Source organism: Ctenopharyngodon idella, chromosome 24 (genome assembly GCF_019924925.1).
Source record: "Ctenopharyngodon idella isolate HZGC_01 chromosome 24, HZGC01, whole genome shotgun sequence".
NCBI classification, from domain to species: Eukaryota; Metazoa; Chordata; class Actinopteri; order Cypriniformes; family Xenocyprididae; genus Ctenopharyngodon; species Ctenopharyngodon idella.
The window spans coordinates 13,035,635-13,050,030 of record NC_067243.1 but is presented as its reverse complement, the minus strand read 5'-3'; the positions used below and the strand labels follow the sequence as shown (position 1 = coordinate 13,050,030).

Here is a 14,396-nt window from a genome sequence, read left to right as displayed (position 1 = left end):
ATTCACTCACATAGCAATGTTTTTTACTCTACAGTATCTATTAACCAATTATTATCTAACAAAACTGTTAGATTTCTCTACAAGACTGAAGTTTTATGCTATTACTGGCCTGAATTGGACTTTTTATCTGAGATAATTCACCACAAACAAATCCCAAAAAAAAGATCTATTTTCAAAACCTACATCTGGCATTGATTTGACATGTTTCACAAGATGTAAACCATCTATTACAATTATGTTTGTGTAATACACTGAACAGTTGCAGAAGACTTAGTATGCAAAAGTGTTCTCAGTTTTGTAGCCCAGCTTGTCGAGGTTTGGAAGGCACGCATACTGGATCATGGGGGGTGGACCGCACATCACGATGAGCACATCATTGGCCGGAGGCGGGAGATGGTCTTTTATCATGTCAGCATCAACAAACCCTTTGCTGTACTTCCACCCTGTCACAAGAACATACACAGAAAATCTTCACAGCCGTCTCTACTGCTGGGCAGTCAAATGATCACTATAATTAGCAATCATCTAGATATTTATATCAGAAGATGAATTGTACCTTCAGAGGGCTTGTCCAGTGTGTACCACAGATTGAGTTTATCAGGATGATTTCTATGAACTTCATCCAGCTCTTTACGTAACAATATGTCCTTCTCAGTCTGTGGAAGTGAAACATGCTTTAGAACGCAGCTAACAAACATTAAATAAGGTGTACTTGTGTTATGACAAATATATGTGTTAACACTTACTTGGAATATACAGTGCACAGCATAAATGAGTACACCCCCTCTGAAACTTCTGAAAGTCAGCAATTACTCAATTACTTAGAAGACATGTTAGGGTTTTTTAGAGCAAGTCTGCTTCATCAATTACCAAAGAAGCATGTCAAAATTGTTCAGGAAAATAAGATTTTCTTATCAAGGTGATAAAATGTTGTGTAGCAAAAATGAGTACACCCTCCTAAAAGTTACTAAATAAAATGAAATAAAATTTTTCTGGTGTAAGTTTAAGGCAATGTTTGATCAACAGGTAAGTATGTTGAACCAAAACATTTAAAGAGAAGTCATTTCTTGACAATTAAAAGTGTTATATAGCCCACTGAATCATTCTCAGACTTAATGCTGATAACAATGGAACCACTTGGGCGAGAACTGTCAGGAGACATATTTCTTAGCACAAAAGAGGACAGTGGTACAAGAGGATTACCAAATCATTGTTTCAAGTGTGAAAATATAGCAAAAGTGACACAGAAATTCAAAAACAATGGACTTGTGACAAGGCCCCTGAAACAATCAGGCCTTCATTTTAAGCTTTCTTTTCGTGATGAGGGATTTTTTTGCTACACAAAGAGCAGGAGAATTACCAAGCGAGTGTCTCAAAGCCAGCAAAAGCTATGAAAAGAGTGACTGTTTATCTCACAGAGTAAGATGAAGCCTGCAGAAATGACATGTATGGTTGTTGTTCTCACTGGAACTACCTACTGTAGCCAAAGCACAATAAAGTCAGTTAGCCATTTCCAAAGCCCATATTTACAAAATATAGACTTCTGGGAATCAATACTCTGGTCTCATGAGACCAAATCAATCATTTAACAGCATCCAAAATGTTATGGTGTTGCTAGAGGAGGAGTTCAGTGAGAAGTGTCTGGTTCCCACAGTAAAGTTCAGTGGTAGTACAGCTCTTATATAGGGATGTATGAGTGCTGAAGGTGTGAGGGAGTTGTGCTTTATTAATGCTGTCATGAATTCCCACACCACTGTGTGATTTAATACATAAACTTGAAACAGAAGATGTTACCCTTTCCTCATTCCCTGCATTCATTTCAACATGACAATGAGGATATGCATTCTCCCAAGGTGAAAAACCTTCTGTGGACATGTATTGGACTCAATCTTTACACTCTTGAGCACCTGTGGGGGATTCTGTAGAGACGAGTTGAACAACACTCCCCATTAAAGATCAGGGCATTTAAGGAGCTCATCATCCAGGAGTTAAACAGGACAGATGTGACAATTTGTCATGAACTTGTACACTCCGTGCCAAGAAGGGTCAGAGCAGTATATTCAAAATTATGGAGGGCATACTAAGTACTAGATTATTATACATTTGTTGAATTAAACAAATAGGGTGTACTCATTTCTGCAATCCTTAATTTAAACAAAATTGGCTAATTTACTTACTTTATGGCTATTAATTACATATATTTCTCAGTTTTTATTATGTATATGTTTAATACATTTTAGTTTTGCCATCTTTCCATGAATTGTATTAGTGATCATAAAGAAAATACACCTTTTGTATTTGTTCAGAGGGGGTGTACTCATTTATGCTGTGCACTGTATAATTCAAAATAAGAGTTTGGAAATATCTGCAAAAAATCAGTTTCAAGGGAATGAATTATTACAATGTGGCCACAAATTAGTAAATCGAGGGAACTTATTATTATATCGTGCGAACAATTTACTTAAAACAAGGAAACGAATTGGTAAAACGTGTGTGCTGACATATTATTCCATAAAAATGTCAACCCTAAAACAAGATACATTTTTTGGGAAGCAAAACTGAGTTACTATTTAGTATTTACTATTTTGCTGCGTCTGAAATCGAATACTTCTCTACTATATAGGACACGAAAAACAGTATGCGAACAGAGTAGTATGTCCGAATTCATAGTATTCGAAGCACAGTAGACGAAAAGTACACAGATTAGGCCACAGGAGAGGATTTGTGAATGGAGTTGAAGGGACATAACTGACGCTTGTAGGTCATGTGACAGTAACAACATGGCGGATATAGTATGTCTGAATTCATTCATACTATATAGAACGTACTTTTTCAACGGTCGTGAAGTAAATTTAAATTCAAATGTAGTACCTACTCAACAGTACGCGATTTCGGACGCAGCATAATACATCTCTAAAAAGAAACATTTCCAATTGAGAATATAAACATTAAAAAAAAAAAAAAATCTACCAATACAGGTACAATATAGTAAAAAACAAAATATTTGTTGAATTATTATTGCTACTAAACTGAATTAATCTACTTTTAGTTCACAGCATTTCAGTCTATAGTCAAGATCGAATATGAGGGCAATATGTAGTTTGTTTTGAAAAATTAGTATTTTCTCTCGCGTATGGAAGCGAAGCTGTGTGTGAGGAGCGAGTTTTTAAAATTAAAACTCCGAGCGTCGACGCTTCGCTCCACTTGAAGCGGGGAGAGTGAAAATAGAAAACACGGAGGGGAGCTCGAGCGGACGGAGTATATCTCTACGGTACGTGGTAAAGCTCGACGCCTTGACTACCTTTGGAACTATTTTCTTTGGCGGAGAAAATATGGGTAATGTAGCCTATATCTGAAATGGTTTTTGAGTCTAAGTAAATAGTATGTCGAATTTCATTGTCAAAAACATGTTTTTTGTAATTTGTTTAATCTTCAAACGCATATTGAGCTCCATTTACAGTGTCACATTGCTTATTTATTTATTTATTCACTTAATAAATAAATGTGACTGACCTGGTTGGCAAATATAAGGGAGCACTTGGTGTTGTCAGCAGGATCTGCGGTTATACTCCTGATCAGCTGCAACATTGGAGTGATGCCTGAAAGAATGAACGTGTCATCTTTAATTAATACATATTTAGATTAATTATCTTGGCAGCAATTCCTGGAAACCTACTAAGAATACATTGGAGCCAATTTCAAAATATGTCCATCATTACCTGTTCCACCAGCAATCATGCCCACGTGTCTAAACTTCCGCAGTTTAGCTTCAGATTTTTTATCAGGACGAATACCAAACTGCCCTAAATGTCAGTAAGGAAATATATGCAGCATTTGAAGCATTTAAATATTTTAAAATGCATTTTGTATACAGGTCATGCATGCATTTGGTAATCTTAAAACAATAAGACATCGCCCTCTAGTGGCTAAATGCATTGCATCATACAAAACAAAAGTAGTGTTTTTCCTTACCATTTCCATTGTATACCAGTAATCCATTTGGACCCCTAAAGTCAATGGTGTCTCCAATCTTCATATCATTCAAGTACTGAGACATCTTGCCTCCATCAGGATAGTTTGGATGAGTATTTTTAAAGTAGACCTGATGTGAGATATTGAAGAAAATGATTTTTTAAAACACTAAAACATAGCCAGTCATTTGCAACTACAAAATGTATTGCATCGCACCTTTACAACTAGATCAACGTATCCCTGTTCTTCATCGCTGGACACGGGTGTGTACGCGCGAATAACCAGATTCCCATTCACCTTTGCAGACAGGTAAACATGCTGACCTGTGACACAGAATACAAGATCCATATTAGAAAACGAGTGAAACCCAGCTGATATTGTGAAATTATACTCAAGGTCAGGTGATTCTGCTGATGTGATAAAGGTGTAGACGTGCAATGTCCTACCAATAGGGAGACCAAGAACGTGAGACGAGGATGGAAGACCAAACCGGAATTTTTTAGTGTCATGATTGATCTCCTGTTGCGAAGCAAATAAAAGTAGTTCAACTGGGCTGCAACAATATTCTTACATTTTCTTTTCCAGTAGAAAACATACTTAAAGGGATAGTTCACCTTTTTTTTCCACACTATGGAAGACAAAGGGGTCCATCAACTGTTTGGTTACCCATATTCTTCAAAATATCTTCTTGAAAAAGATATTCAAACAGGTTTGGAACAACCTTAGGGTGAGTAAATGATGACAGAATTTTCATTTTTGGGTGAACTATCCCTTTAAGTACACATTTAAATTCTGACTGACCTCTTTCTCTATGAGTGGCAGTGGGTATTTCACATTGGGATCCTGCAAGGTTTTTGGAAACTTGCTCTGCTTTTGACCTCCATTGGAGCCTCCTGATTTTAGGACGAGGAAGAGGACCGTGATCACCACTACAGATATCCCAATTAGCACAGGTACTGTCTGCAACATACACATTAAACACATTATTGGCACAATTGAATGAATTTATGTTTCAGACATTTTGATCTAGAGGTTTATGCATGAAATGAGTTTTGTAGGCAAATACAAATCATAATTTAATAAAAAATATAGGTAAACATTTATATTTACATTATAAATGTAAATTAAATATTTAATTATATTCATAATTTTAAAAATATAAGCAAATTAAATGTATATTTAAATGATAAATATTAATTAAATGTTTAATTTTATTAAATATTTAAATAATAAATGCATATTAAAATGTAAATCTGTTTAATTTATTATTTAAATATTTAATTTAAAAAATGCATCATAATGTAACAAATTCAGCATTTTGACACTACATAATTACCATACTTGCATTGTTTCAGTGACTTCACTGTTATTCTGTATTCTAAATATAATTTTGTAGACAAATATAAAATATAATTTTATGAAAATATAAGTAAATTATATATAATGCATTTATTTTGATGCCTTTACTTTTATTCTAAAATGTGAAAAGCATTCATAATAAGAATAATAGAGTAGGACAATAAACAGAGCAGCTAACACTATAAACTACTGGTATATTATGTTACATTCAACATTGAGTTGATAACCTGCATATGTCTGTAATTACCTCTCACCTTCTTTCCACCGCTGTCATTCTAACCAGAATAAAATCAACAGATAAGTGTGAAACTGACATGGAGGAAAAGCAAGGTGCTAATTGCTTTTTGCAAGGCAGAGTGAGGAAGAAAGCAGAGAATATATGACTGTAAAGAGAAAAAATACTCACTAGAACTTGATCCATGCTGCAGTCTTATTCCTGTACTGTACTGTACTGTACTGTACTGTACTGTATCAGTGGTGCTCAGTGTTCACTGTATGTGAGGTAGCAATTGTTCATGGTTCATCTTTTTCCTGTATTCCAACCTTTGCACCAAGGCCAGTTAATAGTAGAAGAGTAGGGAGTTAATGAATTGCAGCCGACTGGAGTGGGCACCTCAGTGGCCAATAGGAATAGAATATGCAAATGAGCCGAGCATTGCCTATGGTTCTTCATGTGTGTTTGTGAGTGGTGTGGGATCACCCCACTGCCTGATAAAGAGGGATGGGTCAAGGAATCCTCTCAAGTACAGCACATTAGGCTAAGGCCGTTTGACTAAGAACAGAAATGCCTGACATTTTTGAAGTTTTAAAATATTTTTATTCAAGTTCGCCAAGGTTGTCTTGGTTAAAAAAAATCAAAAATTTTTTTAAAGCATTTTGTGAGTACTTCAGAACACTTTAGAATGAAATTTTACTGAATTCTGCTAACAGAAGTATTCAGTATATTCAGAAGTCAGTACTACTTATGCTAGTAAGTAAACAACAAATCTATAAAGCACTACTGACATGTCAAGTGGTTGCTATATGTGGGGGTTTTCACTCTGTGTCCAAATGCTTTGAGATCCAGTGCATGATGGATGGAACTGAAGAATAGACTGCAGGCTTCTGGATCCCACCACAGGGTTCTCCCCAACTCCTCACTCCCATCAGAACAACCCCAGATGTGTTTGTCTGACAAACAAGAGGTCCACCATTCCAGTGAGTCTGTGAAAAGGTCAGAAATATACTAGCAAAATAGATAATACCAGTTTTTTTGTCTAATCGCTGAAATATGCATTTCCACATCCAAATTTGAAGTGTCAAGTGGCATAGTTCTTCCAAAAAAACTTTTCTGTTATTATTCACTCACTCTCATGTTGTTCCAAAATTTCTTTGTGGAACACAAAAGAAGATATTTTCGAGAAAAGTCTTTTTTTAATTGTCCATACAGTGGTCACCAAAACTGTTCATTCTTCAAAATATCTTTATATGGACTACTTTGATTGTGATTTTTGAAGTTTTGCCACTATGCTGTCTGTCAACATCTCCTTTTATTGTTAAACTGAAGAAAGTACAAGGCTGCAACCAGAATAACGTACTCTTTCAGTAGGTACTTCTTTGTAGTCGGAATGTGGGAAGTATGAATGCAGTCTGGACATATTACATCTGTGATGTTGTCATTGTCATGTGATTTACAGCATCGGTTGCGTCGCTTCTCTGCCATTCACAAGTCCTCTCCTATGGTCTTATGGGATAGTAAAGTGTCCATTGGATGTGCACTTCAGAATCAGCAGGTCATTCGGGTACTTTGCGGCTTTTTTGTACTTAGCGGCTTTTTGCAGCCTGCGGTGGACATCCAATCTGGCCCACATCCAAGTGTGACGTCAGAAGCCACTTGGATGTGGGCGGGGTTAGATGTCCAAGCCCTACTTGACTTTTTGCAGCACAGTTTTATGAATACTGTGAATTATACTACTTTTTTATACTACTTTTTTTTTTTTTTTTTTTTTTGGAAGCTTGTTTCCGGCAATAAATATCACATAATTCTGACTTTATAACTCGCAATTCTGACTTTATAACTCACAATTGTGAGGAAAAAAGTCAGAACTGTGAGATAGAAACTCGCAATTGTGAGAAAAAAAAGTCTTCCATAGTTTTTCACCTAGTATACAGGTGCTGGTCATATAATTAGAATATCATCAAAAAGTTGATTTATTTCACTAATTCCATTCAAAAAGTGAAACTTGTATATTATATTCATTCATTACACACAGACTGATATATTTCAAATGTTTATTTCTTTTAATTTTGATGATTATAACTGACAACTAAGGAAAATCCCAAATTCAGTATCTCAGAAAATTAGAATATTGTGAAAAGGTTCAATATTGAAGACACCTGGTGCCACACTCTAATCAGCTAATTAACTCAAAACACCTGCAAAGGCCTTTAAATGGTCTCTCAGTCTAGTTCTGTAAGCTACACAATCATGGGGAAGACTGCTGACTTGACAGTTGTCCAAAAGACGACCATTGACACCTTGCACAAGGAGGGCAAGACACTGCAAAAGAGGCTGGCTGTTCACAGAGCTCTGTGTCCAAGCACATTAATAGAGAGGCGAAGGGAAGGAAAAGATGTGGTAGAAAAAAGTGTACAAGCAATAGGGATAACCGCACCCTGGAGAGGATTGTGAAACAAAACCCATTCAAAAATGTGGGGGAGATTCACAAAGAGTGGACTGCAGCTGAAGTCAGTGCTTCAAGAACCACTACGCACAGACGTATGCAAGACATGGGTTTCAGCTGTCGCATTCCTTGTGTCAAGCCACTCTTGAACAACAGACAGCGTCAGAAGCGTCTCGCCTGGGCTAAAGACAAAAAGGACTGGACTGCTGCTGAGTGGTCCAAAGTTATGTTCTCTGATGAAAGTAAATTGTGCATTTCCTTTGGAAATCAGGGTCCCAGAATCTGGAGGAAGAGAGGAGAGGCACACAATCCACGTTGCTTGAGGTCCAGTGTAAAGTTTCCACAGTCAGTGATGGTTTGGGGTGCCATGTCATCTGCTGGTGTTGGTCCACTGTGTTTTCTGAGGTCCAAGGTCAACACAGCCATATACCAGGAAGTTTTAAAGCACTTCATGCTTCCTGCTGCTGACCAACTTTATGGAGATGCAGATTTCATTTTCCAACAGGACTTGGCACCTGCACACAGTGCCAAAGCTACCAGTACCTGGTTTAAGAACCACGGTATCCCTGTTCTTAATTGGCCAGCAAACTCGCCTGACCTTAACCCCATAGAAAATCTATGGGGTATTGTGAAGAGGAAGATGCGATATGCCAGACCCAACAATGCAGAAGAGCTGAAGGCCACTATCAGAGCAACCTGGGCTCTTATAACACCTGAGCAGTGCCACAGACTGATCGACTCCATGCCACGCCGCATTGCTGCAGTAATTCAGGCAAAAGAAGCCCCAACTAAGTATTGAGTGCTGTACATGCTCATACTTTTCATGTTCATACTTTTGGTTTTCATACTTTTCATACAGTTGGGCAAGATTTCTAAAAATCCTTTCTTTGTATTGGTCTTAAGTAATATTCTAATTTTCTGAGATACTGAATTTGGGATTTTCCTTAGTTGTCAGTTATAATCATCAAAATTAAAAGAAATAAACATTTGAAATATATCAGTCTGTGTGTAATGAATGAATATAATATACAAGTTTCACTTTTTGAATGGAATTAGTGAAATAAATCAACTTTTTGATGATATTCTAATTATATGACCAGCACCTGTATAGTTGGGAAGTATGCATATTCAGAGCCAAAGTCAGAGTCATTGCTGAACTTACCCACTAGAGGTCAGTATTTCTTCAATTACATTCCCTACTAGTAAACAGTAAGTGTTCAGTGTAGTTTACAGTACAGCTCCTCACCATGCATGATTCTCCACTGCTCAGTCCAGCACACAGTAAAGTAGGTGTCAACCTAGTTCTGTGTTGTTGTTCACACGGCGCTTGTTCCAGCACAGATATTTTTAGCCTTACAGGATTGTACTGCCCATGTCCTGCTAAAAAGTGCATAACATTCACCTAAAGATCTACAGAGAGCAAAATGTGCAACAGAGAAAATGATGTCATTCAAGTGTTATTCAAGTTCTGAAAGTTCAACTCTAGGTCAACAAGTAGTCATGAAATGTCATGTTTGCTTATGATACACACACACATATCAAAATCCTCCAGACTATTGTGCAACCATCACAATGGTCAACATGTGAAGGCAGACAGGTGACGTACACATTTGGCTGGTCCATGCAGGAGTGCAGCAGCGGAGGGAGGGTGAGATTTCCTGTCCAGCAGAGGGTAGACAGACAGGCTGCGCGCTTTCACTGAGATTTAACGGAGAGCTCAACCGAAGCAAAGCCACATTATATTCAGGAGAGGATGGGTTGTAATAAGGGTTTATGTGCACTCTGATCACATCACGGGTCTGAAAAGAGATCTCATTTACTAAGAAGAATTTTCATTTTTGGGTGAACTTCCAGCTAACAATTTTTGGTTCCCAGAATGTTCTTTTTTAAGGTTTGTTTTTGGTTAGCCTGGAAAGTTTTCTTAACAGAAAAAGAGCATTCGTTTTTGGTTTGTAGACCATTATCCTAAAGTTCCCCTAATGTTATTTTAACATTCCTCTAACGTTATTCTAACATTCCCCTAACGCTATTCTAACGTTATTTTAACATTCCCCTAACGTTATCCTAAACTTCCCCTAATGTTATTTTAACGTTATTCTAACCTTCCCCTAATGTTATTCTAACGTTCCCTTAACGTTATTTTAACGTTCCCCTAACATTATTCTAACATTATTTTAACATTCCCCTAATGTTATTCTAACGTACCCTTAATGTTATTCTAACGTTCACTTAACGTTATTTTAACGTTCCCCTAACGTTATTCTAACGTTCCCTTAACGTTATTCTAACATTACCCTAATGTTATTCTAACGTTATTTTAACATTCCCCTAACGTTATCCTAAAGTTCCCCTAATGTTATTTTAACGTTCCTCTAACGTTATTCTAAGGTTCCCCTAATGTTATTCTAAGGTTCCCCTAACGTTATTCTAATGTTATTTTAACATTACCCTGACATTATCCTAAAGTTCCCCTTAGTGTTATTTTAACGTTCCCCTAATGTTATTTTAACGTTCCCCTAACGTTATTCTAACGTACCCTTAATGTTATTCTAACATTCCCTTAATGTTATTCTAACATTATTTTAACGTTCCCCAACGTTATTTTAACATTCCCCTAATGTTATCCTAAAGTTCCCCTGTTATTTTAATGTTCCTCTAACGTTATTCTAAGGTTTCCCTAATGTTATTCTAAGGTTCCCCTCACGTTATTCTAATGTTTTTTAACATTACCCTGACATTATCCTAAGGTTCCCCTTAATGTTATTTTAACGTTCCCTTAATGTTATTCTAACGTTCCCCTAATGTTATTCTAACGTTATTTTAACATTCCCCTAACGTTATCCTAAAGTTCCCCTAATGTTATTTTAACATTCCTCTAACATTATTCTAATGTTCCCAGAATGTTCCCCTAACCTCTTTACTCAGATATCATTACCCCGCTGTACGTCAGTAATCATCCAGCACACCCGCGACTCAGTATAGTATAAGTGGTATGAAAAATGGATGTATGGAGGCCTATAATCAGTATACAAACCATATCTTGTTTTTATTTATTGTTTAATTAATAAAAAATATTCAGAGCACATCAACCATCTTATGGAAGATTAAATAAGATCAAATTTGTCCATTAATAGGTTAGGATTTACTATATTTCAATACCCAGATTTTCTCCAGCACCAAATAACAATTGGATTCAACACAATTGATGTTTTTTAAAATATGAGATTTATTCACAGACATAAAAATAACCATTAGGGAATGTTCTGTGTAAGTTATTTTTTAGGTTATTTAAAAATAACCTCCCTGTAACGTTTTGGGAACGTTATTTTATGGTTGCAAAATAATAACCATAAGGGAACATTCTGTATAAGTTATTTTTACGTTATATATTGGTTGCAAAAAATAAAACCTAAAAAGACTGTTCCCAGAACGTTTATTTTTTGGTTCCACAAAACGGGAACCAAAAACTAATGTTAGGGGAACGTTCTGCGTTTGCTGGGCTGTCCCTTTAAAGACACAAGATGAATGAATTTGCAAAATCAACATCTTTAGTTCCTGGAACAACATTCCTGCCAATTTCCTGTGTTTGGGATGTTGATGTAGGCCTACTTCTCACCTGTTTCTTTGAGCCTCCTGTTGTCACTGATAAAATTCTTAGAAGTCTTTCTTCCCTACAAAGAAATCCACATAAAAAAGTACTTTCAGTAAAATACCTTCATAAAAAGGTACTATACTGTGTGTATTCATAAGTTTTAATGACTTTTTCAAAGTTAATACGTGTGCTCAGCTCTAGAAACTATGGAGCCCATAAAGGTGTGATCACATTTACACTTGCTCGTTAAAATTTCACAGGCTTTGTGCACACCAAAAGCAAATTCTATTATTTGCGCAACTAGATTACATACAAAGTCAATACAAAGACACGAATTAGCCCCGGTCTACGTGATTGCTGCGACTGCGCGATATTCACCTCAAACGCGTCGCATTGTCGCGCAAGCCAATCAGCGACACAACTTCTTATTCATACAGACCGGACAAAAAAGGAGATAGCTTGGAGAGTAAGCAAAATTTGTTTCCCCAAAAAACATTGCGCCCACTTGCAAGTCTTGTAGAGCGCAAATGTTTTGCGAGTAAACGCAAAGTTTCTCGCAGGAATGCATTATTATTTTCGCAATAATGTTAACGTGTTTAGGGGTGGTTATTGTGGGCCACCACCAATATACAGTGCGTGCCTGTCTACTACGTCACTGATTTTGTGAGAGAACGCAAAGTTTCTTGGGGGAATGCAAAAGCAGTGAAATATAATAAAAGAAATATAGGCCAATATATTTTCCTCCTATCTCATTTTTTTTCCATCACCATGTCCCCTTAGGGGCTCCATAAGAAACAGCCTTTTTTAACATTTCTGGCATGTTGGTTGCTCACAGATCATAGACACAGTGTGCATCAGTAAGAATCCATTGTGACTGGATGATCGCACCACTGCAGTCATGGCCTGCACCCCGACCAATGCTCACGTGCCACAGCAATGGCAGTTTCCCATCATCCTCTTCTCTCCTCAGGGTGTCCAGTCCAGAGGCAGCAAAGATATCAGGCATTCCACACGGAGCTGAAAAGTCAGTGGAACACAAGCATGAATACTTGATGTAAAACCAAATGCACCCACACAATCTGTTCAGAGATAAATGCAGTCCCATTTGTGACTCAATTGGTGTATTTTCCCTTATTTTACACATTTTTTGGCTCCAGCTGGATTCCACACATTCTAAAGTCCCTCTGAGACAAGGAGCCTCTTTTGAAGCACTGTGGAGAGCACAAAGGACAAACCAGCCTGCGGATGTGGCGTGATAACTTCGCTGTCATCATCTGCTTCCTCCCCCTGATCTTCATACGCTGTATTTTGGAGATCTGTGAGGAAATGGTCTTATCATTTTTTTCATCATTTCAAGTCTGTGGTTATGAACTCTGTGGTGTCAAAGAAAGACTCGGTAAGATGTATAAGCAGTATTCAATGTGCCTTTGTTGTATCATGGGTTTTTTATACGTATAGGCCTACACATAATGTATATCATATGTCTTATATCTATAGACTGCAAAACCAACTTTACTGTTGACCTTTTGAGGTATTATAAATATTTTTAAGTCAGCTAGTGTGTTTACACTGTGGCATACTATTTGGACATGTAGTCATATGTGGGTCAGGTTTGGTAGGGTGAAATTTGAACACCTGCAGTGAACATTTCTTCACTCATGTTGACTCTTACCTTTTTCGCTGATAAAAGAAATGGTGGCGTTGAAACCGCGGGCGGATATGGAGTTATCTGTGCTAAACTGCAGAAGCATCATGCAGTTGTGGCTGAGAACAGCTGGAGGGAGGCTCCTGCCACATACAACCACTTAAAAACACAAACAGAGCATTTGAAAACTACATTTCCTATAATTCCGCAGTGCAAAATCTTCCTGTTTAACTGATAGCAGTGTGACACTGTAACACACACAGTGCATGTAACGTTAAACTGTCGATCCGTAATGTTTACATTATTAATGATAAAATAAAACTTTTAAATATACACTGTCGTTCAAAAGTTTGGAGAGAGCTTTTTTTTTAAAGGGATTAATACTTTTATTCAGTACGAAAGCATTAAATGATTAAAAAGTGAAGTTTTTTTTTCAACTTTTGAACTTTCCTTTCACCAAAGAATCCTGAAAAAATATCAGTTTCCACGGAAATATTAAACAGCACAACTGTTTTCAACATTGATAATAATAAGAAATGTTTCTTGAGTGACAAGTATATTCAAATAAAAAAGGTTATTTTGAATTGCAATAACATTTCATAATATTACTGTTTTACTGTATTTTTAACGGTACAGTATTTGAACGGTAGTGTATATTTATGTTTCAATTTTAAAATATCAAATACTTTACCTATTTCATCCTTGCCATCAATGTCTCCGAACACTGTGAGTGAATCATATTTGCAGTTTTCGGACTCCTCAAGGTCAAAGTCATCAAAGTCAAGCTTCAAGGCACATTGTAAAATTACTCCATTGCAATTAGCATGCTAGCATATAGCAAACAGAGTGAGTTGATTATGAACACAGAATGGCCCAGTCAGGTGTTTCTGGCACTGTAGACGCCTAAAATCATTTAGGCCAAAACAAATGTCATGAATGTTTCAAATTAAGAACATATCTACATAGCATTTTGTAAACAGCAGGTAACAACCAGCGTTACATGACTGCAGTGACGTCTTAACGTCAGTCTTTGGAGTCTAATTGAGTATCACATTCTCTTTTGCAGTGAAACCGATCAGAGCCTCCAATCTCACTGCATGCATGCATTCATGACCGGACAGACGGGTCATGACTGGACAGAGGAGACACCAGGCGCTGACTGGGC

The 14,396-nt window shown here is 36.9% G+C and overlaps 2 protein-coding genes across 2 annotated transcripts in view; both read right to left on the bottom strand.

The window, feature by feature from the left end:
* Positions 1 to 151: 151 nt before the first annotated feature.
* LOC127507342 (NADH-cytochrome b5 reductase 2) lies at positions 152 to 5,910 on the bottom strand. Its single transcript, XM_051884380.1, has 9 exons — positions 5,738 to 5,910; positions 4,774 to 4,932; positions 4,419 to 4,491; positions 4,189 to 4,295; positions 3,973 to 4,102; positions 3,720 to 3,803; positions 3,514 to 3,599; positions 557 to 656; positions 152 to 443 (listed from the first exon to the last, which is right to left on the bottom strand). The coding sequence occupies exons 1-9, from the start codon at positions 5,750 to 5,752 to the stop codon at positions 271 to 273; spliced, it is 927 nt and encodes a 308-aa protein (XP_051740340.1). The 5' UTR covers positions 5,753 to 5,910; the 3' UTR covers positions 152 to 270.
* A 138-nt stretch (positions 5,911 to 6,048) lies between these two features.
* LOC127507729 (ovochymase-2-like) overlaps positions 6,049 to 14,396 on the bottom strand; it is a 15,681-nt gene continuing 7,333 nt past the window's right edge. The window contains exons 10-17 of the mRNA XM_051885024.1: positions 13,923 to 14,016; positions 13,259 to 13,390; positions 12,822 to 12,902; positions 12,420 to 12,603; positions 11,611 to 11,665; positions 9,601 to 9,793; positions 9,241 to 9,374; positions 6,049 to 6,534 (exon numbers count right to left, since the gene is read on the bottom strand). Of these exons, the coding sequence (XP_051740984.1) occupies positions 6,367 to 6,534; positions 9,241 to 9,374; positions 9,601 to 9,793; positions 11,611 to 11,665; positions 12,420 to 12,603; positions 12,822 to 12,902; positions 13,259 to 13,390; positions 13,923 to 14,016 (1,041 nt within the window). The 3' untranslated portion in view covers positions 6,049 to 6,366. The remainder of the gene's footprint in view (positions 6,535 to 9,240; positions 9,375 to 9,600; positions 9,794 to 11,610; positions 11,666 to 12,419; positions 12,604 to 12,821; positions 12,903 to 13,258; positions 13,391 to 13,922; positions 14,017 to 14,396) is intronic.

What these genes read in the sequence shown, in the direction of transcription:
- LOC127507342 (XM_051884380.1), bottom strand. An exon ending in CGTTCTTGGTCTCCCTATTG is followed by an intron (nt 4,296 to 4,418) that starts GTAGGACATTGC and finishes TCTGTGTCACAG; the next exon opens with GTCAGCATGTTTACCTGTCT. An exon ending in CCCTTATATTTGCCAACCAG is followed by an intron (nt 657 to 3,513) that starts GTCAGTCACATT and finishes TCACTTCCACAG; the next exon opens with ACTGAGAAGGACATATTGTT.